Below are 25,674 nucleotides of genomic sequence, written 5' to 3'. Positions count from 1 at the left end.
AACCACATGGTTCCGGGTTCAGTCCCACTGCGTGGAACCTGGGCAAGTGTCTTCTACTATAGTCTCGGGCTGACCAAAGTCTTGTGAGTGGATTTGGTAGATGGAAACTGAAAGAAGCCGTCGTGTATATATATATATATATATATAATATATATATATATATATATGTAGTGTATGTATATGCTTGGTCTGTCCCCCCAACATCGCTTGACAACTGATGCTGGTGTGTTAATGTCCCCGTAACTTAGTCGTTTGGCAAAAGAGGCCAATAGAATAAGTACTAGGCATACAAGAATAAGTCCTGGGGTTGATTTGCTCGACTAAAGGCAGTGCTCAAGCATGGCCGCAGTCTAATGACTGAAACAAGTAAAAGAGTAAAGAGTATGAATGAATGAATGTCATTAAGAGTAAATTTTGACCGGTCAGCTAGTTTGTAGCAAAGAAATAACGAGCATGAAGCTGAAAGTGCATCCTGGACATGCAACCTTTTTATCAATGGTTCATAGATGACCTCTTTCTCTTGTATTTTTTAAACCACATTGGGGCCCAGAGGGCAGCTGATTTCCACAGCAGAACGTATCTTTTCCTTGTGGTCCCACACAAAAATATCTGGCCAGTTGTGTTTTAACTTAGTGGCTGTTCTAATTTCTAAGTTCCCCCAACTTTCTTTTGACCCATAGGTCTCGATATAGTCAACTTCATTTGTAGGGGCTTTCAGGCCATGTGTGTGTGTTTGTATGTTAGTGTCATTTTGTCTTGACAAAAGTAACCATCATTCATTTCTAATATGTGTAAAAAGGTCCAGCCTTACCTTGCTTGCAAACAGGTAAGGGTTTGTGACAGGAAAGGTATCCAGCCAATAAACTCTGCCTGACCCATGCAAGCACGGAAAAGTGGATGTTAAAAGGATGACGATATATATTAGCCCAGAGAATACCCTCATTCCTGTCCCTCTATCATACTTTAGCCCCTCATAAAACCACCTCCCTCTCTATTGCAACCTAGCTCATTTCAGTTACTTGGTACCCTGACTAATGCTGGTACCACATAAAAAGCACCCAGCATATACCCTGTAAAGTGGTTGGTGTTAGGAAGGGCATCCGGCCAGAGAAACCAAGATGAAACAGACAGAACTGAATGCAGCTGTCCGGTTCATTGAATCCGGTCGAATTGTCCAACCCATGCCAGCATGGAAAACAGACATTCAATGAACATGATGATGATCATTTAACATGGGTTGGACGCATGTTCATGCATACACAAACATTAATAAAAAGATTTGTAATTAGTATTAATTCTAAATTCGTTAGGTTAGACAGATTTGAAACCTCTTTCAGATACATAAATGCAATAACTGTAATAAAATATGAAACCAGGAAAATCAATATATTTCATCAAATGACCAACCAGACTATCAAATGTTGTTACACATCACTCATCACAATGCACTTTGCACTGTCTTAGCCTTCAGATGGAATAACGTGAAACGAAGTGATCTGCTCGAGAACACAATACACCACAAGGTCTGGGAATTGAACTCCTGATCTAGCAGTCACGAATGAAACAGCCTAACCCCCAAGGCCAAGTGCCTTCACAATATATTTCATATCAAGTTCAAAATCGAATATTTTAATTTGTTTGATTATTTTTTCTAAAATGAATCAACAATTTTGAATAAATTTGAAATAAACTGAAGAAAGAAAGAAAGGTGTCCTAACCTGTCAGCAATAGCGACTGATGAATCAGATGGGGTGGTCACAGAAAGCCCTGGTCTCGGTTGTTGGGTGGAAACATCAGAAACTGGAGCTAGGGCATTAACGGCTGAAGAAGTAGGATTGTTTTGGTTGCCAGGAGTCGATGTAGAAACAGCCAAAGGAGAGGTACTTCCAGGTTGAAGAGTTGTGGTTTGTGGTGCTGCAGCTAGGGCAGTTACCATTTCGTTAGAATTAGAGTCTGACGGCATCACCACTATAGCACGGCTGTTGTTGCTGCTGCTGCTGCTGCTGTTGTTAGTAACGACACTGCTGCTGACGGCAAAGACGGGTCCTGTCGACATCACGGTGGGCGTGTTGCAGCTGCTCTGCGCAGAGCTGGCATGTACTATCACGCTGGCTTGTTGGGTAGACAGAGAAACGGAGTTGGGGGGCTGCTGCTGCTGCTGAGGGGGCGGCGGCGGCGGCGGGGGAGGTGGTGGCAGTTGCACAGCAGCCTGGGATGAAGACACACACAACGAGGTGGCACTGTTGGCCAGGGACTGGAGCAGAGTGTGCTGAGAGTGAGAATCGATCTCTGATGTCTCCATAGCTGTGGGTCCAGGAGCAGTCATCAACGTGGCAGCAGCTCTGGTGCTAGAAACAACAGTCGTCTCTAGCCCAGAAGAGGGTGTTGAAGTGCTTAAAGTGGATGATATTGTAGAGAAAGTAGCAGTTGTGACAGGTGGGTTTGATGTTGCCCCTGTTTGAGCTGTTGGCTTTACAATGACGCTGGTGCTTACTATTTCCTGCCTATCAGATGTCGATGTTGAAGCTTCCACGGTCGATGAAGCTGCGTTCTGTGTGTCTTGTAAACGTAGGGACAAGGACAGGTGAACAGGCATTTTTTTTTCAAAGGAATTGGTCGATATACTCCCTGAGACGTTGGCACTGTAACCAGCAGACGTTCCACCACTAACATCTGCGCTTGACTCGCCCGCGTCCGTCGGGTGGATGGCTTGGCGGGCAATTCCGAATAAATCTTCTCGGCGTGAATTGGGTTGAAGCAAGTGAGGAAGATCAGCAAGGGGGAGAGCTTCGATGAGAGGAATACTGAACGGATCGGGTGGCGGACACCCGAGGAAAATTGTGGAATCGGAACGTTGAAAGAATGGATGCTTCCGTCCCGTACGCCCACCAGCATCACTGTCACCATCAACACTTTCAGCATCTAAGGCAACACTACTCATCGGATCGTCGTCATGTTCCTCGTTGTCATTTAGGTCATGATCTTGCCAGGAATGGACTGAGATACCATCTCTCAAGACTTCGGTGTCGGTGTCTGTCCCGCTTCGAAGGAAGTAAATCAAAGCATCAAAAACATAGGCTACGTGTCTCAGGGCAGAAATATCAATAATTGGTAGGCTGTCCGAATGTTCGTCATTGTGAGCCCTCATTAGAGATAATGCGTAATTGAGAAAATCCCGGCGTGCAGAATTACCATCAGATGCAGCTGAAAAATTCATTGGAAAAAATTTAAATTTATAAATTGTGAAATTTTATAATGGACTCGTTTCAAAAGAAAGAACGGAAAAGTATCAACCCTTTGCTCTTTTTAGTGTATTACAGGTTAAGCACTGGACATTTTTATCTTGTGTCCATGCATCATGTATGAGAGATATTTTAATGACCAGAGTAACTTGGGAATAGTGGAAGAAAAGCATTACGGAACATATGGAACAAAGGCTAACTAGAAGTCTGAAAACCAGCCTGGACATTTAGGACACATTTATGAAAATACTTTGGACAGGCAAAGGGTTTTTTTAAGTAAAATATATTTTTCCATCAATACATTAAATCAAAAATGAGTTCATTTCCTTCCCGTTATTTTAAATAAACCATTTTGATTTAGAAAAAATAACACATGAAATGAAACATTTCTAATTTAAACCATGTCAAAGATGTGGAAGCACAAAGCTGTACCACGGTGACATAAATGAATATACAAACTTATACCAAACAGGTGATTGGTCCATCATCTCTATGGTAAGCAAGAGAACCATCTTACAAGTAAACCATATCTTATTTTATTTTCCCCCCATCAGTGAAATGAAAGAAGTATATGATCTTTATGCATTTATTTGATCACCTTTTCTTTTAATCTTTCTTTTGATCATAGAGCCCTTCACTTTCATATACAGTTGCTATTTCAATATAACTGGGTGTTATCAGTACAATATGATCAGGAATCTAGGCTATGTTAAACGTTGCATTACATTAAATGAAAACATCAACTTTATTGGAGGAGGAGGAGGGACAGGGAAATTCCTAACAAAGCAAAAACGTTAATTACGCTGTCTTATTAAAGAGAAGCAAACTACAACAGTTTATAGTTTTTTCACTGATAAATTTATTCAAATAGTGATGTCCTACACACTTTATAAGCTAAAGACTTTGTATTTTCCCAACAATTAACAATTTTTTTCCATATGACTATTTGCTAAAATTACAGAGAGATGGCAATTTTGAGAAGGACAGAGAGAGAGGAAGGGTGAGAGAAATGTGTGGAGTGAGGCTGTTTAATAAGAGGAGAACTGGGGACTTGATGGGGATGCTGGGGTTTGAGGAATCAGTGGAATGACTGGCAAGGGCGAATGGAGTGCAGTGGTATAGGGGCATGTTTTGAGGGGGGGATGAGGAGCATGTTCTGAGGAGGGTGCTTGAATTGGAGGTAAATGGACAGTGAAAGCGAGGTAGACCAAGGAAACCATGTAGGAGACAGGTGGAGGAGGAGATAAGGGAGGGTTGCCTTAAGAAGAGAAGACACCCAAAACGGTGAGATGGTGTGAGGGTGGTTGCTATGGCATTGAGGTAGATTTGGTCACCCCCATTAATAAGGACAAAACCCGGATTTAAAACACTGACAGACCAATTGACTGACAGTGGACATGAAATTTCAAGACAGTTATTTTACCAACTTTACAGGAATTGGGTCAATAAACAGAATGCTATACCTAATGTTCCAAAACGTGTTCTTCGTCGGTTATCCAAAACTTGGGAAACTCTCTGCTCCTCTCGATTAGATCTCTCTCTCAAGTTTCGGACATAATTTGAATGTAGTGGGTGACTTGGACTAGCAGGGTCTGTACTGTTGCTAAGAGCAGAACCAAACCGAAGCTGGGCTTCTGTAGAATCCATAACTGTAATCAGCCAATCCCATGTTGGTTTCAGATGACGATTTAAATAATTCTAACAAAAATATAAAACAATTATCAACATTTACTAAATGAAAGCAATTTTGTAAAGACATTAGAACAGTGAAAATTAGTTTTGATATTTCAAATTGATGAAATTAAGAAACTGCTATAAAATAGAAACGGAAAGGAATAAACTAAAGAAATATTTCTAAAACTCAAATTGAAATTCAATCTTCAATCAAAATTAAAACTAAAATACTTATAAAAATTTAATTTTCAAATCTTCCCAAATAACTTCATACCCTGTTTATTCAGACATGTTTGCCGCATCAGCTTAATGAAGTTAATTAGTTTGCTAAATTAATTCCAATTCTTGATTAATCTCAACTTCACATAGACAGAATTAGAATAGAAGTATGGTTAGAAAAGAACATCAAACTTATAAAATCACTGAGATCTTTTGTTATAATGGAAATGAAAAAGAAATCAAGTTGATTAACCCTTTCGTTACTGTATTTATTTTGAGATGCTATGTATTTCTTTCAATTAATTTTAAATATAACAAAGAATTTAGTAAAATAACTTAGTTATCATTAAGCTAGTGTTAGGAACATAAATTGTGGCTACGGTTTGGTGGAAGATTTTTAATTCAAAACTTATGAAAACAAGACATTTGTACTCAGAGTCAGAGGCAATCTCAGCTGGGTTGGTATCAAAAGGGTTAAAAATATCATGGAGACTTTAACCCTTTTGTTACCCTATTTCTGTTGAGATGCTGTGTTTCTTTCAATTAATTTTAAACAAAAAATTTAGTAAAATAACTTCGTTATCATTCAGCTAGTATTAGGTACATTAATTGTGACTAAGGTTTGGTGGAAGATTTTAATTCAAAATTTATGAAAACAAGATATTTGTACTACAGAGCCAGAGGCAGTTTCAGCCGGGTTGGTAACGAAAGGGTTAAAAGCTGGCAAATGCTCAGAGAAAAATGTTGAAAGAAAGGAATGAAGGTTAATTACCTGTTGTTCAAGAGCATCTTGCTCAGTGATTTCCAATATTCTTCGGAGATTCGGAGCCAAAGTGTGGTAGTCTTGCAACATAGCCATCAAATCAGCAATCTGACGTACTACAATGCCAAATGCTCGTGCCAGCTGACTTGCTGTCGTAGCCATGGTAACTACACTCTCTTGACTGGCACTGGTGCTTGTCGTAACAGTGGAAGTACGGCGGAATGTAGATGGGTCGATGTATATCAACCCACTACCACCTGCATTAAGTAAAGTTCCTAAGAAACATCAAGATCAGAGAAACAGGACAATTTATTTGCTTTTTAGACATCTCCGTGCCACAACGTGATTCTCTCATGCTTATAAAACTGCCATGAATTCCCATTTCCAAAAAATGGCCAATATTTTCACACAACTAATGTGCTAATGTTTCTAAGATATATATGACTCCCTCTGGTCAAAACCATGGAGTTACACCTAGAAAGTTCCTCTCCAAGGCAAAAGTCCAGTTTGTGGAAGACCAGCTGTCACCTATGCATACCAACCTCCCCACCATTCCACACCACCAATGTTGTCCAAGAGAAAAGCAAAGGTTGATGCAGCTTGGCACCAGTGACAACCCAACTCCTTGCTACAGCCAACTAAGCTGGAGCAATGTGAAATGAAGTGCCTTGCTCAAGAACACAACATACAGCCCTGATCGGGAATCAAACTCACAACCTCATGATTAAAAGCCCAACACTAACCACTAAACCACGTGCCTTTTGAAATATATATATATATAAATATATATATATATATAAATATATATATATATAATATATATATATATATATATTTACACACACACACACACACACACACACACACACACACACACACACACACACACAGGGTGTCCCAAAAGTCACTGATGGGTTCTAATTTTTAATAACTTCCTTAACTTCACAGATAAATGCATGAAATTTTGATACAATATAAAGGACTTAATGGAAATCAATGTTCACAAGTCAAAATTTTGCAATGCCACTACATCACATGTGAAAAATGGCATTGCTTAAATGGCAACCATTTGACATAAACCCTCTCTTTCAGGTATCCCCACAAGAAAAAGTCTGAGCTAGTCAAGTCTGGGGAACATGAAGGCCAGTTGACATTGCCATGGCAGGGTATTATTCTCTATCCAAAGCACTGCATTGTTTCTCTTGTGGTATGAGCATTTGCCCCATCTTGCTGGAACCCTGTGTGAGGTCTACTTTGAATGGCTTTCACGTTTTCCAGACTTGACTAGCCTGGATCTTTTCTTGTAAGGATACCTGAAAGAGAGGGTTGGCATCAACAAACAGGAGGCCCTGGTGCAACTGAAGAAGGACATCAATAGAGAAATCAAAGAAGTGGGGTCTGAAACTCTTGAGGGTGCTATGTTGCAAGTTTTGGAAAGAGCACAGGAGTACAAAGACAAAAATGGCAACCATTTAAGCAATGTCATTTTTCATTTGTGATGTAGTGTTGTTGCAAAATTTTGACTTGTGCACATTAATTTCCATTATGTCCTTTATCTTGTATCAAAATTTCATCCATTTATTTGTAAAGTTATGGAAGTTATTAAAAACTGAAACCCATCAGTGACTTTTTGTGACACTGTGTGAGTGTGGATATATATATATATATATATATATATATATATATATATATATACACACACACACACACACAATATACAGCTTCAACAAATCCATTCAACATAAAGAAACCCTTTGGTCATAAATGACCAGGGGATTAAACCTAGAAAGTCATTCTCCTAGGCACAACTCCAGGCAAGGTTGTTTATGGAAGAACATGCATACCAGCCACTGATGTTATCCAAAGGAGAGGCAAAGGCCGATACCTGTTTGGCACCAGTTGCATCACAACTCATTTCTACAGATGAGTGAACTGAGGCAACATGAAATAAAGTATCTTGCTCAAGAACACAACACATAACCTGGTCCAGGAATTGAACTCACTATTTCATGATAATGAGCATGACACTTTAACCACTGAGTCATGTGCCTTCAACATAATTTTTTTTACATTTTATGTGAATTAATGAAACCATTATAGGAGCAAAATGGTTGGTGGCCTAAGAAACAGACTTTTGGTTGAAGTTTTAAGGGTTTGTATCTTATCCCTCACCATCCCACCCAGCTTCCAGTAGATCTCTAAATCCTACAAATCTTAGTTAAAAATCGGTTACATTTTCTGAGATTGTCAACTGCTAGAAACCGATACCCTATCCAAAAAAAATGCAGATTTATTTCACCATTATTGGACACAGTCCTTAGGAACCCCAAGGTTCTAAGATTCTTGCTTTTATAAAGTTTACAAATTTTCTACACAAACAGGTGGCACCAACGCATAATATGAACTCATAACCCCATTCTAATAACGCTAGAACTTAACCTTAAATTTAATCTAAAATATTCTGCTTCAATTACTGAAAGAAGTAATCAAATTTTACATATAATTTAAGTTATAATGAAGAAATCATATTGTTAAAGTATTACAGTGTTTTATTTATCTGACTGCAAAAAGATTCACTCATATTGTAGACAGCACACTATGTCTTGAATAAAGATTTTTGATAAAAGCCAAACCCCTCAAGGTGGAGCTTATAATGGTCACGTTACCTCAATATCATTCTGTATGTAGAATTACCATTTTTAGTCAAGATTAGAAACATTTCTAGTCATCTGCATGGTTTTATATAATGCCAACTTTATTATTGCAGAGATGAAAAGATAACAGAAATATTATTATGCTGGCTTATTAAAACATATCTTGTTAATCACCTCATGCCTAGAGTCAGTAGTTGGTGCTGACGTGCAAGGTAACACAGCTAGACATTGTAATGGAAGACACTGACCCCACCCTGTGGCTACGGCAACATATTAAAGGATTAAAACAGTGAAATCCAACAGTTTTTACAGTGACTCAAGAAAGAATTGTGGAGAAATTTAATGAATAGAAAATCAAGTTAGCTTTCACTCTATACCTGTTGTGGATGTATTGCCAGTACTTGTTTGAGTTCGGTTCGCTGGAGGTTCTCGTTGACGAATGGCCCATTGCATGGTTTGAGGGGCTTGTAAAGTCCTCTGCCCATGGGAACCAGCATTGCTACGACGTTCTAATTGTTCATCAGGATAAGGTAACTCATCAGCATCTGGCTCTTCACTTTCAGCAGCTTCACTTTCATCATCATCATCATCTTGGGTAGATGATTCACCTGAGTCCTCAGAAAAATAAGCCAAACTTCCAAGACCTGAAACGCAAATGAAAAGCACATTATTAACTAATTGACTTTTGGGTAGTTTAGCTCAATGGTTCAGAGCACGGCGACGCTTAATCACAGAGGTGTGAGTTTGAGTCTCATAACCGGCCACCAACACTTTTTTCCGTCCAACCCATGCTAGCACAGAAAATGGACGTTAAACGATGATGATGATGATTTTCATTTAATCAACCACTTACATTATTGGACATTAAAAAAAAAAAGAGGGGAGGAGTTTATAACCTTTAATATCAAGTTTCGTGATGAAAATATAAACCAATAAACCAAGTTATATTGTCCTTTGCATTTAACTGGATTCATATCAAATTAACTAAAAATGTAAGGAAGCAGTAAAGACAGAGCAACAACAGCAGCACTAATAATGTAATGCAAGAAAGAAACCATCATTGTTTAACATCTGCTTTCCATGCTGGTATGGGTTGGACAGTTTGACCAGAGCTGGCAAGGACAGGAGCAGCACCAGGCTCCATTATCTGTTCTGGCATGCTTTCTACATCTGGATCATCATCATCGTTGTTTAACTTCTATTTTCCAGGCTGGCATGAGTTGAACAGTTTGACTGAGGACTGGAGGCTGTACCAGGTTCCAATCTGAATGCCCTTCCTAACACCAACAACTCAGAGTGTAGTGGGTGCTTTTACGTGCCACCAACATCAACCACACTAGAATGATGCTTTTTACATGCCACTCAGGCAGTGGTGGTATCGGCTATGCTCAAATGGTGCTTTCTACGTGCCAGTCATGTGGCACTGGCATCAGCCATGCCCTTCCTAATGCCAACCACTTTGCAGAGTGCAGTGAGTGCTTTTTTTACATGGCACCAGCACCAGTGCATTTTGGGTGTCAGGGGATGAAATGTGGATAAAAAAATGTCAGGGGATGAGGAAGGATGGAATGTAAGAAATATGAGATGAAAAGTCTAACCTGCATCAGATCCGGCAGTGGCTGCAGTCACAGCACTACGTTGGATACTCGTGTTGTCTTGATTGCTGTGACTGCTCTCGCTATCACTTTCAGATTCAGCCAGAAGGTCTAAATCCATATCACTTTCACCACCAGCTGCCAAAGAAAAAAACAGGAACCTTAATAGGTACAGTGAGGGAAACATTAATTACAGGTGAGTTTTACATACACAGTTCAATGTTAGTTCTTTAGACATCAATATTTGAAAGTGGTTTTCTGTTGTTTTTTTTATTCTACAGGTAACAAAACACCTAGTTTGTGACTGCTGCTTGCTTGCTTGTTTGTTGAGCGAACGGTCTTCGAGAAGCCCGAAATGTGGTCCTTTGCTATTCGTAAGACCCGCAGAAGAGAAAGCACGTCAACCCCCAACACCGAGAGCATCGACGGATGGATGAATGCGCATCCACGCTCAGCGGTTGTGTAGGAAGTCGGAGACAAGAAACAGGAAGAAAGAGTGAGAGAAAGTTGGAGCTAAAGAGTACAACAGGGGTCGCCACCAGCCCCTGCCAGAGCCTCGTGGAGCTTTAGGTATTTTCGCTCAATAAACACACACAACGTCCAGTCTGGGAATCGAAACCGCGATCCTCTGACAGCGAGTCTGCCTCCCTAACCACTGGGCCATTGCGCCTCCTGTGACTGCTGCTCAATGCTCTGTGAACACTGCAAAAGCTGTAAGACATGGCAATGGGGACTACAAAACCATGGCCAGCAAGAATGGACACATCAGGGGTTATGACTTTGAACAGGGCCTTAGGCTCAATTCAGATGGTTATGTGAAGCTGCTGGAGACTCTGGTCAAACCCTGGCTGGAGAGGGTTGCTGTTGAAAGGCAATATGTGTGGCAGCAGGATCTGGTTCCTTGCCATTCTTCTGGAAAGAGTCAGAAAATTTCTATGACTTTAGCAGCCCCAATTTCTGGCCTCTTAATCCCACTGATTGTAATCCCACGGATTAATATGTGTAGGGCATGGTTGAGAAAGACACCACCAACAGAAAGACCAAGCTGGTGGCCAAGATCAAGGGGCAAGTCAAAGATGTTCCCAGAGACACAACGAGGAACACATTTACTGGGTTTTGGCACTGTCTTGAGGCCATGGTGGAAGCCAAGGGTGGCTCTTTTGAGTAAACCATCTCTCAGCCATAATCTAGTTGATCATCATCATCGTTTAACATGTTTTCTATGCTAGCATGGGTTGGATGATTTTGACTGAGGGCTGGCAAACCAGATGGCTGAACCAGGCTCCAATCTTGATCTGGCAGAGTTTCTACAGCTGGATGCCCTTCCTAACACCAACCACTCTGAGAGTGTAGTGGGTGCTTTTTACGTGCCACCGGCACAGGGGCCAATCAGGTGGTACTGGCAATGACTTCGCTCGAATCTTTTTACACATGTCACCGGCACAGGTGCCAGTAAGGTGACGTTGGTAACGATCACACTCGTTTCTCTAAAAAAAACTTTTCTTTTTGGATAGGATATTGTGCTTTCTTTCCATTTTATGTAAACTGTCAAATTTAGTCCAAACACCCAGTATATTAGGTCAAGAGAAAGAGTATGAAGAGGAACTAATGCCTACCTTCATCGGGTTCCTGCTGTGGTTGCTCTTGGTCTGAGTGATCAGATTGGTGCTCCTCTTCTCGTTCAGAATGTCGGTCCGACTGATCTTCATCACCTACTAAGCCTTCAACTACTTCAACCTACAACGAACAAACATTTTAAACAAACTTCAATTCTGTGTATGTAAAAAGTAATTAATAAATAAATAATTATGTACATTTATGAAGATTTCTTTTCACTCAATTGGAAAAAAATAGATATTTAGAATCGTAAACCTGAAGAAGTTAGATGAAGTAATTCATTTTATTCGCTTAAGTAGCACATTTTAATGTAATAAATAAAAAAAAAAACTAGTTTAATATCTGAATACATACAACAAACAACCAGCATTTTAATAGCAAACAGTATATTTGACATAAATATCTACACTGGCTGTGTAGCATGGAAGAAAACAATGTTGTGTCCATCTCGGTGAGACCTCATGATTTTAAAGGCGGTGCTCCAGCATGGCCACAGTCAAAATGGCTGGAACAAGTAAAAGATAAAAGATTATCTGGTAAGGGCTACCTCATGTTATTTAGTCTGGTTTTAAAAACTGGTTCCCTTTCACTTATTACCTGACCTGGAGTATGTTCACACATCAGGAATATTGCAGAGAAAAGTAGATTTAAACAATTCTCTCTGTCAGAGTTTATGAAAGGAAATTTCCATTGTCTGTAGCCCAGTTAGCTCAGGGTCAGTGCACAAAACATTTTAATAGGTTTAAGGAGTTAGGACATAATTCAGATCATTCGACCAGAGCCTTACTCTAGTTCAACGCAGCAGCTGCAGGTTAGAAGTGGCTCCATGGTAGGCCACCATCACCAGATGGTTGGATGTAACAAAGTAAGATTTCCAGAGGCTTGATATCATATTGGTAGATGCACAAAGGCCAGCACAGGACTGCCAGTGATTGGAGGCACTAGTGGCCCCGGTTGGCTCTACATACGATGACACCTGTGTATCTGCTAACATGGGATGACCTCAACCCCATCAAGCAAGAGCAGAGAGAGAAACATAATTCAGGTTTAAGGTCTTAAAAATAAGGGGGGAAAATGCATTTTGAAAAAATAAGGGATCGTGTCTTTACCTCTTCTACATCTCCTGATATCATTTCATCCTCATCCCGTTCTCTAGCTCTTTCTCCTTGTTCCATAGGCTGTGGGGAACCACTACGAGGGATGTATGCCATAGGTTGAGAGTCATGATCAGCAGATGAAGGCCTTGGTGGTAATGGGTCCACACTGAAGATTTCCTCACTTCCCTACAAAAAGAAACATGGAATAGAAAGGATGCAGGGTCAAAGATATACAAAATCAAAATGTCTTGAAAAACTATACATTGCTCCTTCAATAAACTCCCATCTAATTAACAATTGATTTTAATGATAGCTATTTCCTTCATGAATAAACTCACCGACCTTACTTCGGTATTTTACATCTGGTTTCCATTGGCTCAACCTCCAATTATTTTTAGGTGTTGTTTCAGGGATTTCACTGAACAAGGTATGATAAATGCAAACCAAATTCTAAAAGCATTGTAACACCTTAATTAATCTGCCTATCATTAACATGATGAGCTTATAAGGACATGAACAGTGTTGAGAATAATTAAATTAATATTTCATCAGTTAACGACCATTTTCCAAGCTGGCCTGGGTTGGATGGCTCGACAGGAGCTGACAAGGCTGGAGGGCTGCACCAGGCTTCAGTAGGTCCCAGTCATCTGTTTTGGTGTGGTTTCTATGGTTGATACCCTCCCTATACTTTACAGAGTGTACTGGGTGCTTTACAAATAAAATTTATATATATATATATATATATCATCATCGTTGCTTAACGTCCGCTTTCCATGCTAGCATGGGTTGGACGATTTTGACTGAGGGCTGGTGAACCAGATGGCCACACCAGGTTCCAATCTTGATCTGGCAGAGTTTCTACAGCTGGATGTCCACAAGAGTGTAGTGAGTGCTTTTTACGTGCCACAGGCACGGGGGCCAGTCAGGCGGTACTGGCAATGACCTCGCTCAAATCTTTTTACACATGCCACCAGCACAGGCGCCAGTAAGGCGAAGCTGATAACGATCACACTCGAATGGTGCCCTTTTACGTGCCACCAGCATGGAAGCCAGTTAGCCACTCTGGCAACAATCACGCTCAGATGGTGCTCTTGGCACCCTACTAGCATAGGAAGTATTTACCCTCCATATTAGAAAAAAAATACAGCAAATATTGTTTGTTATATTAGAACAGTAATAGGTTGAATGTACCCTTGTGTAAATTTAAACACACTGGTTTAATAAAAAAGTGATAGAAATTGAATTATAAAGTGAGAGAGGAGAGAGAAATATTATGAAAACAAATACGCACCTGTATTGCTTCAATGCTAGCACTTAGCTGATTAAAGGGAGCTGTTGGGCGAGCCACACCCATACGGACAGGTGCAATCAATGAGTTAGCTATCTCACATAGTTCTTCAATGGCAATTGTAATAAGAGCTTGAAATGCACGTTTACATTTGTAAATTGCTTGACAAGGGATGGTACCAGTGCTACAGCAACAGAAAATACAAACAATAACGTTATTTACATTATTTACATTTGACAGATATTTGTCCTCATGTTTGTTATTACAAGCAGTTCAGCTGATATACCCTTCAGCCTTCATCAGGTGTCTTGGGGAAACTTCGAACCTGGGTTCTCGTTCCTATGCCCATGTGCATATGATGTAGTGGTTAAGAGCATGGGCTACCAACCCCAAGATTACGAGTTCGATTCCAGGCAGTGACCTGAATAATAACAACATTGAAAAATACCTTAGGAATGAAAACCCAGGTTCAAAATTTCCCCAAGACACCAGATGAAGGCTGGAGGGTATATCAGCCGAAACGTTGGAGAAATATCCATCAAATGTAAATAATGTACATAATTCCTCAGCTCTTAAATATAGAACTGTAATAACATTAAAATACAAATAACATTAAATTCAAACTATGTACAACAGACATTTCTTGTAAATGAAGGCGCGGGCATGGCTGTGTGGTTAGGGAGCTTGCTTCCTAGTTACATGGTTTCGGGTTCAGTCCCACTGCGTGGCACTTTGGGTAGGTGTCTTCCACTATAGCCCCGAGCCGACCGAAGCTTTGTGATTGAATTTGGTAGGTGGAAGTTACTGCCGTGTGCGTATAGCTGCTCAGTGCCTCTCCGAAAGAGAGAGAGGGAAGGCAAAGAAAGGAATTCCTACCCCAACACAACACAGATTTTATTAACAGAATTTTTATAAAAGAACAAAGGGACCTATCCAGTTAATTCATTATTTGAGTTTATGTCCATTTTCCCATGCTAGCATGGGTCAGATGAATAGATTATTGAGGCCCTGATTTACATCCAGATGCCTTTCTTGCCACTAACCCTTATCTGGTTTTTTACATAAGGGATATCTTATTCCACATGTCTTTGAAGGCCCCAAATCAATGGATTTCTTGACACGGGAAATGGCAACAACATCACTGTGTGGAGCCCAAAGATTTTCAGAGAAGCACAAATGTAAAACAAAATATCATCATCATCGTTTAACGTCCGCTTTCCATGCTAGCATATATATATATAGCCATATACACAGGATAGGCTTCCACAGTTTCCAACAACTAAATCTACTCTTAAGGCTTTGGTCAGTCAAAAATAAAGTTGAAGATAATTGCCCCGATGTGTTGCACAGTGGCACTGAAGTTAAGGTTGTGAACTATTAACCACATGATTGAGAGTTCAAACTTTACTGACCAATGTGTTGGCCTTCCGAAACAATCAGAATCATGTACACAAGTATATCATCATCAACATCATTGTTTAATGTCCGTTTTCCATGCTGGCATGGGTTGGACGGTTTGACTGGGGTCTGGGAAGCCAGGAGGCTGCACCAGGCTCCAATCTTGATCTGGCAGTGTTTCTACAGCTGGATGCCCTTCCTAATGCCAACCACTCCGAGAGTGTAGAGGGTGCTTTTTTTATGTGCCACCAGCATAGGGGCCAGAGGGGCTGGCATCAACCACGATCAGATGCCGCCTTTTACGTGCCACCAGCATGGAAGCCAGTCAATATCATCATCATCATTGTTTAATGTCCGTTTTCCGTGCTAGCATGGGTTGGACGGTTCGACCGGGGTCTGGGAAGCCGGGAGGCTGAACCAGGCTCCAGTCTGATCTGGCAGTGTTTCTACAGCTGGATGCCCTTCCAACACTCCGTGAGTGTAGTAGGTGCTTTTTTACGTGCCACCGGCACAGGAGGCAGGCATCGACCACGACTGGATGGTGCTTTTTACGTGCCACCAGCACGGAAGCCAGTCAATGACATATAAATTCAAAAACATATATAAAAAAAAAAAAGAAAAACCATGTTACCTTCTTCTTTTCCCAGATAATGGTACCATTTCCACATTCAAAACTACAAAGATGCGAGCCACTGATCGCAGGAATCGTCTTGCAACAAGTTTAGCCTCAGTTTTTCTACCTTCAACATTATTGTTCTGAATTTCTCGGATCAATGTTGTCAATAAGGTGTCCAGCATCTGTACAAGAGAAGATTAATCTTAATCCAGGTCTTTTTTAAGGAAAAGAATCATCAATATTGGATGCACATTTTGGCACAAGGCCAGCAATTTTGGGGGAGGGGGTTAAGTCAACTACATCAGCCCCAGTGCTTGACTGGTACTTATTTTACTGACCCCTGAAAGGATGAAAGGCAAAATTAGCCTTGGTAGCATTTGATCTCAGAAAGTAATGAGCTGGACGAAATGCCAGTAAGCATTTTACCCAGCATATTACTGATTGTACCAGTTCACCGACTTACAGGCAGATCATATTAAAGTTTATTAAAGTATTAATTAACTATCATTATCATAGCAGAATAATAATACTTATGAAAGAAACAATCATCAATATTAAAATATGCAATATAGTAATCTTGAAATTGCTATACGGAAATTAAGAAAAGAAAAAAGTGTTGGGTTACCTGAACACCTGACTAGTCTAAGATAGGATTAAGTTTTACTGTTGTGTTCATCATCATCATCATCGTTTAACGTCCGCTCTCCATGCTAGCATGGGTTGGACGATTTAACTGAGGGCTAGTGAACTGGATGACTGCACCAGGCTTCAATCCAGAAACTCTGCCAGATCAAGATTGAAGCCTGGTGCAGCCATCTGGTTTGCCAGTCCTCAGTCAAATCGTCCAGCCCATGCTAGCATGGAGAGCAGACATTAAACGATGATGATGATGAACACAACAGTAAAACTTAATCCTATCTTAGATTAGTCGGGTGTTCAGGTAACCCAACACCTTTTTTTCTTTTTTTTTAATTTCCATATAGCAATTTCAAGATTTCTGTCAGCAGTTGTTGAGTTTTCAACACTCCTCCAGTCACACTGCTGGCTTTTCACCATTCTCCCGGCCACAGTCAGTGCAATATTTCTGGCAGAAACATTAGCACACCGGGCGAAATGCTTAGCGATATTTCACTTCTCTTTATGTTCTGGGGTTCAAATCCAACCGAGGTTGACTTTGCCTTTCATCCTTTCGGGGGTTGATAAATTAAGTACCAGTTGCATACTGGCGTCGATCTAATCAACTGACCCCTCCCCCCAAAATTTTCAGGCCTTGTGCCTAGAGTAGGAAAGAATATTTCCTTTATTTAACCCTTTAGCATTTAAACTGGCCATATCCAACTGAAATATTCTGTTTTATGCTCAAACCAACCAGAGCTGACTTCTCACACCTATCTTACAATGTCATTGTAAAAGTAAACTATCACATCATAGAATTCTCAAAGCTACAACATAATTCGTGATTAGCTCAAAATAATGAGAATAAATAAGCATTGCATTTGACAGAATAATTTGAATGCTAAAGGATTAAAGCAGTGATATTGCTTGTTTGTGGGGGGGGTGTACAAAATGAGAGACAGAGGAAACTAAAACAAAAACCTGAAAAATCTTGACAGGTAAAAATAGAAATTTAAACATTGGTTTAATTAAATATTCATTATCATTATTTTTTTTTTTTTAAACTGGGGTTTGCTTTGTGAGCTGCTCACAAAAAACAAAAAAACAAAAAAAAAAAGAAAATGTTTACTTACATCAACACCTGTGCATTTGAGTAATAAACAGTGTGTGAATTTATCAAGTCTAGCAGTTCCTCCTTGACTCTCTAAATACACCTGTTCTTCATACAGGATATCGGGGCTGCAAAGAATACAGGTGAGATTGAAGTGAAAAAGAAAATTGTCAAGACAAACAATATTTCTATGATTTCCTATCAATATTTTAGATTTCCTAAAAACAAACACAGACTCAGAAACATAAATTTACAGTATTCGTTGTGTCCGTTTACACATTCTAAGAACAATTCCCACCAAGGACAATTCCGTCTTCTGTTTACCCCAAAACTTATGCTACAATTGATTCAATTAGCTGCATCTCATGTCTACAAATTTGTGACCAGTGCCAATGTGAAAAGAAAAAAAAACCTATGTCAGAAAAGATGTTAAAAGTTACTCCATAGAGCAGCTTCTTGTAAAACTATATTCTAACTTTAAACAGGTAAATAGAAATTCTTAAGTCGCAATGTGTGTGTGTAACAATATAATCCTTAATTTTGTTTTTCTCATTTAGCTTAACTCTTTTGCTACTAACCCACCTAAAACAGCCCCTGGTTCTATGGATACAAACTTCCTAGATTGATCTGAATTAGAACCTACCATCAAAATTTCATGCTTTTTTATTTTTTGTTTTGTTTTAGATAGTTTAATAACGAAAAGGTTATTTTACTAAATTCTTCAAATTTATTGATCAAAGATGGTACGTTTCAACAGAATTATGGTAACAAAATGGTTAAACACAATTTCCACTTTCTATAGAGAAGATAAGGAGGAATTACTGAATTTAGAAATCTTTTACATTTAATTTGATGATTGTTTTGACAAATCCGCATAGTTCTAACAAACAGAAAACATAAGGTTTATATTTTTAAGGGTTGCGGATGAGCAAGATGAGATGGTGCCAACTTATTGGATGCAGGACACAAGTCATTACAAGAAACTTATCACTTGGCTGGATCAGTCCAATATGCAGCAGTGACAAGCATTTCATTAGTCTGGAGTAGAGAGTTCAAATTTCTGAGATGGCTTCTAGCAGACTAACCTGGCCACCTTAGATATATTACAAGAATAACAAGACATTATTTGGTGCTTCTTTCACCCTGCAAGCATTTGGATGAAGCCATTCTGTTTTAGGCTTTCTGATGTCAGTTGATGGAGTAAATAAATAACAACCAGAGAATCAAAAGCCTTACTTTTCACAGCAGACATCATTTGTATTTTAAAACTAATCTGCTTCCAAAATAATTAATAGTGACTGAAGCAGTATTAATATGAAAAGGTAATCTCAATCTCCAACTTTATGTGGTGGCTGGATTAGCGCACAGATTACTGCATTATTTACCATGTTAGAAGCTCTCATAAGAACTCACGGGGTATAAAAGCACTCAAAATTAACAGATGAGAGAACCATCAGCTACAATTGCTGAAACAGCCAGAGCACATGATTTCATCCTGCTATGGATTCATCAGTAACAGACATCCAGCAGAGCAATAACAGCCGGATCTCTTATCAATGATGTACAGAATCTCGGAATCTATTCAGGTTCTGGGGTCGCAAATAGCCAAAATCTACTTCCAGTTATTATAGTAAAATAAAATATAAAAAACAAAAGAGATAGAGATACAGGTGATAACTAATTACCTGGATAAGTGTTCCTTTCTACCACAGAGCAGCATGGCTTTTACAGCAGTCCAATTTTCAAGAATTTTTTCCAAAGCTTGTCTACTGAAGCGTGGTGGCTCTAAATCATGTTCTGGCATTTCAATATCAGCTACACCATTCACATGATTGAAATAGAAATTACAAATAAGTTCAAATAACGGCAACAAGAAAGAAATCAAAAAAAATTCCAGATAATGCAAAACCAGAAGATAGAAAAGACACTAACCAATCTCAGAGACGGGATTTTTTCTAGGACCTCCCATTCTAGCTCTTGGGGGTCGGCAAGATCGTTGTTCAATCAGTTGGCGTCCAACTGTTTGGACAAGAAACAGCAGAATGTTCTCTCCTCTGCAAATAAAGAGTGACATTAAATAAAGTCCTTCAGCATAACTCCAAAAATCAAAAATAAAGAATTTAACAAGAACAAAGAAATATTCTATATGTAAGATAATTATTGAAAATTTAATAAAAGGAATATTTAATAAAAATTATTGAAAATCTAATAAAAAGAATATTTAATAAAAATTATTGGAAATTTCATAAAATTCCAGGAACTGAATTGTATTTACCTGCTGTTTGGTAGAGTTACTAATTCAGTTTCTGATAGAAGTCGGTTTAACAATTCAAGCCGTGCAGTTGGGTTGCCAGCAATCAAAGCTTTACATTTACATTTTTCCCAACAATCACAGTATGCAGTTGGCGAAGTTCGCTTCAGTCTGAAATAGAAAAATCATGGCAGTGCTTAAAGGTCAAAATTATAACAGAAAAAAGGGGGTGGAAAAAAAAAATTATTGATTATACAATCTACACAAGGTTATTCTGGCATAAGCAAATCTGATAATCAAACCAAATTTCTTTAATTAAAAAATCAGATTTCACAACTTATATTAAATTAAGAGCAGAGTCTGTCAGCCTCTCACAAAACAAATTGAAGATGCCTGATGACTGAGCCACATTAGGTGACGCACTAGAAACGTATTTGTAGAAAACTCATTATTTATTCAAGCGACTTAAACTATTTTTTGCACTGATCTCAGAGTTTAAGTTAATTTTTATCCTATGTATGAACAATAAAAGTATATATATGTTAGAGGTAACCTTTCTAGAAAACATCATCATCATCGTTTAACATCCACTTTCCATGCTAGCATGGGTTGGACGATTTTGACTGAGGTCTGGCGAACCAGACTCCAATCTGATCTGGCAGAGTTTCTACAGCTGGATGCCCTTCCTAACGCCAAGCTGTAGTCTTTGGTGACATGATAATGCAATTCATTATCATCATTTAGCGTCTGCTTTCCATGCTAGCATGGGTTGGACGGTTCAACTGGGGTCTGGGAAGCCAGAAGGCTGCACCAGGCCCAGTCTGATCTGGCAGTGTTTCTACAGCTGGATGCCCTTCCTAACGCCAACCATTCCGTGAGTGTAGTGGGTGCTTTTTACGTGCCACCCGCACAGGTGCCAGACGGAGTTGGCAAACGGCCACGGATGGATGGTGCTTTTTATGTGCCACCGGCACGGGAGTCAGGCGAGGCTGGCAACAACCATTAAAAAATTAAAAACAAAACCCAAAAAGCACAGTTTTCAAACAGTATTTCGTCAGGTAGAAAATGGAATCTGCGCAATTTCACTTACTTGCAATCGTGTCCTTTGTGACATACACGAGCACACTCAGTGCAACAACATAGGGAGCCAACGAGACCACAGGTTCGACATTCAAATATATCCTGAAAACATTTGGAAGGGACATTGTAGTCACAACATGATTCATTATGGTCAAAAGGAAGCGGGAGGGGAAAAAAAATCTTAGAAACTGTCCAGAATTTTTTATCATTAATGAGAATTTGGGGGATTGCTGACGTAAACCTGTAAACACCTAACATCTAGCCCCTTTCACATATTCAAGCAAACCCATTTACTGCTTTCAACTTTCTCATCTCCCCCTTTACACAAAATATTTGCCACTGATCATTCCCCACTCCCCCCGTTTGTCATTCAGGGTATCACCTACACCCTTACTCCTCTGTTCCCACCCACCTCGCATGCATCCTCTTGTACATTGAGGATAAACCCTGACATGATCTCTTCCCCACCATATTTCCTCTGGCTGGGGTGGCCAGATATCTCCTCTACAACAGACATCTATTGCTATCCCTCTATCACATTCTTGCCACTCAACACCTGCTTCAAAGCCATTTCCCCTCAATGCTACACTCTCAATCAGGGAACCTCCTATTATTGTTGTATTTTGGGTACTACAACAGCCATGCTCCCATTTCACCTCGTTGATAATCATTTGATCATCACCATCATCATTTAACCATCCATGCTGACATGGGTCATTGTTCACATAAAAATTTTTCTTATTTACTTGTAACTATAATATCACACAAACAACAAAAAATATCGTTTGTAAACAGAAAGCCTGGATGAGAAGATTACGGCCACAAATGGTGACCAGTATTAGTGATTAATTAAATTGAAGGGATTAAAGAAATTCAAATGGGAATTGTCACCATCACCACTCTTAAATTTTCTAGGTCAAATGAATATTATTATATACACGCAAGCATGTATCTGACTCATACACTGTTCACTTTCCAGACATTTGTACATAACTGCATATGCTTTACACGCACTTTTGACAAGTTGTGGTGCACCCAAGCACTGTATACAATAATTTCATTATTATCATGTGATCAACCAAACTATCGAATGTTCTACATATGCTTTGCATCATTTTAACTTTCAAATGATGACCCAACATTGACCCTGATCAGAAGGCTATTCCATCACAGGGTTATCCATTCACAGCTGAGTGGACTGGAGCAACATGACATGAAGTGTTTTGCTCAAGAGCACAATGTGCAGCCAGTCTGGGAATTGAAATCATGATCTCATGATTGTGTATGCAACACACCTAACCACTAGGCCATGCACTTTCACATGGTCATCATCAGTTAACATTCATTTTCTCAGCTGGCATGGGCTGAACAGCTTCACAGGAGCTGGTACGGCCAGGGCCTGCACCAGATTCCAGTGCTTGTTTTCTACAGCTGGATGCCCTTCTTAACGCCAACCACTCCATGAGTGTAGTGGGTGCTTTTTACGTGCCACCATCACAGGTGCCAGGTGAGGCTGGCTGTGGCCACAATCGGTTGGTGCTTTTTACGTGCCACTGGCACGGAAACCAGTCAAGGCGGCATTGGCATCAGTCACGTCCGGATGGTGCTTTTTACATGCCACCGGCACAGGTAACAACTACAATTTCCATTTCATGGATATGAAATGTCTAATGTCAGATGTTACACTAATAAATAGTTTTGAAATCCCACCATGACTTTACAGAGACACTGTATATAAAAGTGGCAGGAGGGTCGATTATCATGACTACTGAAGTAAATTTATGTAAATGATTAGGTTTGTTAGGAAGAAAATATGTAAATTATATTATAAAATATGTAAAGTTATTACATAACCCCCGGTTCACTGAAACAGACCCAGAAAAGTTATAATAGAAATAAGAGAATGATTTAAATATTTACTTGATTAATATGTTCTGCACCGGTCCATGTGAAACTACATGTGTCATTACAACATAACACATGGAGAGGAGAATTGTCTAGGCTTGATCCAGTAGGATATAACATTGTCATAAGCACATTTTTGTCAACTTCTTTGTCTTTCAAGGCCACTTTTTTAGCAATATCCATAAGTAAAAGTGCAGCAGAATAGGCCCGACCACATACGGCTTGCATGAATGGTGTACAGCCTTCAGCATTTCTAAAAGAGAAGCAAAAAATTTTGGATATGAAGATTATGTATATCTAAAACAAAACAAAAAGAGATTATTTAAATAAGACATCTTAAGTAAATTTGGGAACAGTTTGTATTGGAAGAAGATCTTTTAGAAGCAACAAAACCAGCAAATAAAAAGTCCTCGGTGATTGTGTGGGAACCTAGCGAGAGAATGGCAATTATGAAAGGTTGTCAAAGAGAAAGCAGAAGGAAAAAGCAGTTCAAATAGAACCAAGAGAGAAATCAGTCATGGAATTTAGCCTAATCATGGATCATAATAATAATAATGTGAATAGAGACAAAGACAAGGAAAGTTGCTGTGGTTTTATTCTTTTATTTGTTTGTCATTTGACTGTGGCCATGCTGGAGTACCACCTTTCAGTCAAACAAATCGATCTCAGGACTTAATCTTTGTCAGCCTAGTACTTATTCTATTAGTCTTTTTTGCCGAACTGCTAAGTTACAGGGACGTAAACACACCAACATCAGCTGTCAAGCAATGGTGGGTGGGAGACAAATACAGATACACACAGACAATGGGCTTCTTTCAGTTTCCATTTACCAAATCTATTCCCGAGGCTATAGTAGAAAACACTAGCCCAAGGTGCCACACAGTGGGACTGCACCCAGAACCATGTGGTCGGTATGCAAGCTATTTACCACACAGCCAATATATATAAGTTTTTTGTGGAGTTAATGAAATCAAGAAGGTCCCAACCTTAATGATACAACAGTGGAATTATCAAATATTCATCATCATCATTTGCCGTCTGTTTTCCCTGCTGGTATGGGTTGGACGGCTTGACAAGTGCTGGCAAGACCTTGGGCTGCACCAGGTTCCATTGTTTTGCCATGGTTTCTACAGTTGGAGGCCCTTCCTAACTTCAACCCCTTTACAAGGTACTGGGGTACTATTTACATAGCGCCAGTGCTTTTTATGCATTATATGAAATGTGGGCGGAGGGAAAAGGTTGACAGAGCAGGGCCCCTCATGGGCAAACATTACCAAGGTGGTTTTAGAGTACCACAGCTAGCATAAATAATTTTACTCTACTAGACCTGTATATCCATTCAATGTTTTAAAAAATCCTATTATAACATCATCATCGTTTAACGTCCGCTTTCCATGCTCCAATCTTGATTTGGCAGAGTTTCTACAGCTGGATGCCCTTCCTAACACCAACCACTCCGAGAGTGTAGTGAGTGCTTTTTACGTGCCGCCGGCACGGGGGCCAGTCAGGCGGTACTGGCAATGACCTCGCCCGAATCTTTTTACACATGCCACCAACACAGGTGCCAGTAAGGCGAGATTGGTAATGGTGCCAAATGCGCTCAAATGGTGCCCTTTTACGTGCCACGGCACGGGGCCCAGTCAGGCGGTACTGGCAATGACCTAATTATTATTAGGAATTGTATTAAAAAAGTTGCAAAAGTATTTTGTGCATTGTAGAAGTATAGCCTATTTTTTGCTCTTATAGGGACCCCTGTTGAGAATCACTTGAGAACAGTTTATAAAGACCAACCACAGACAGATGCCATTTACTACGATTAATTTCCATCTTCTAATGACTGTGTGTGTGCATGCACCTACACACACACACACACACAAACATTATTAAATGCTTATAAAGTGCAGAGCACCAATAGGAAAAGGAGAGACTTACTTGGCAGAGAGAAGCTCCAACAGATGAGGTTGTAAAGCAGGGCTTTCGCACAGAAGCTTCAGGATTTGAAGTGCATTGTATTTCCTATCTTTTTCTTCTAACTTAACAGGAGGCATTGATATTGTGCTATGTTCTTGAACATTGCCAATAGCAGTAGAAAAGCCACTTGATGATTGTCGAGATAAACTTGAACGTTCATTATCTGCAGAAATACCAGCAACAAAATAAAATCTTCAAATAAAGCACAACAAATTCAAATTTTTATCTACAACTGTTTTGTTATATTTCTAACTAAAATACACCTCCATGTCTTTCAATTAATTTACTACTTTAACCCTTTCATCACCACATTTCTTTTGAGATGCTCTGTGTTTCTTTCAATTAATTTTAAACAAAGAATTTAGTTATCATTAAGCTAGTGTTAGGAACAGAAATTGTGACTAAGGTTTGGTGGAAGATTTTAAGTCAAAACTTATGAAAACAAGACATTTGTAATACAGAGCCAAGGTGGTTTCAGCTGGGTCGGTATCAAAAGGGTTTAAAATATCATGGTGACCTTAACCCTTTTGTTGCCATTATTCTGTTGAGATTCTCTGTGTTTCTTTCAATTAATTTTA

At 39.5% G+C, this 25,674-nt stretch overlaps 1 protein-coding gene across 6 annotated transcripts in view; it reads right to left on the bottom strand.

Moving 5' to 3' along the window:
* LOC115209756 (E3 ubiquitin-protein ligase UBR5) overlaps nucleotides 1-25,674 on the bottom strand; it is a 111,804-nt gene that overhangs the window by 15,943 nt on the left and 70,187 nt on the right. For 4 of the 6 annotated variants that reach the window (XM_036500835.1, XM_036500838.1, XM_036500836.1 and 1 more), the window contains 16 exons: nucleotides 25,058-25,259; nucleotides 23,141-23,378; nucleotides 21,231-21,322; nucleotides 20,165-20,311; nucleotides 19,822-19,943; nucleotides 19,575-19,704; nucleotides 17,912-18,017; nucleotides 16,179-16,345; nucleotides 14,153-14,333; nucleotides 12,874-13,047; nucleotides 11,764-11,884; nucleotides 10,151-10,285; nucleotides 8,930-9,196; nucleotides 5,908-6,173; nucleotides 4,706-4,940; nucleotides 1,719-3,204 (listed from right to left, as the gene is read on the bottom strand). In XM_036500835.1, the coding sequence (XP_036356728.1) occupies nucleotides 1,719-3,204; nucleotides 4,706-4,940; nucleotides 5,908-6,173; nucleotides 8,930-9,196; nucleotides 10,151-10,285; nucleotides 11,764-11,884; nucleotides 12,874-13,047; nucleotides 14,153-14,333; nucleotides 16,179-16,345; nucleotides 17,912-18,017; nucleotides 19,575-19,704; nucleotides 19,822-19,943; nucleotides 20,165-20,311; nucleotides 21,231-21,322; nucleotides 23,141-23,378; nucleotides 25,058-25,259 (4,069 nt within the window). The remainder of the gene's footprint in view (nucleotides 1-1,718; nucleotides 3,205-4,705; nucleotides 4,941-5,907; nucleotides 6,174-8,929; nucleotides 9,197-10,150; nucleotides 10,286-11,763; nucleotides 11,885-12,873; nucleotides 13,048-14,152; nucleotides 14,334-16,178; nucleotides 16,346-17,911; nucleotides 18,018-19,574; nucleotides 19,705-19,821; nucleotides 19,944-20,164; nucleotides 20,312-21,230; nucleotides 21,323-23,140; nucleotides 23,379-25,057; nucleotides 25,260-25,674) is intronic. The other 2 variants (XM_036500837.1, XM_036500840.1) reach the window with 1 other exon arrangement.

The sequence above is a fragment of the Octopus sinensis genome, linkage group LG3, assembly GCF_006345805.1.
Source record: "Octopus sinensis linkage group LG3, ASM634580v1, whole genome shotgun sequence".
Lineage (NCBI taxonomy): Eukaryota > Metazoa > Mollusca > Cephalopoda > Octopoda > Octopodidae > Octopus > Octopus sinensis.
Note: the sequence above shows the minus strand (reverse complement) of the source record. Positions and strands in the feature narration are given on the sequence as shown.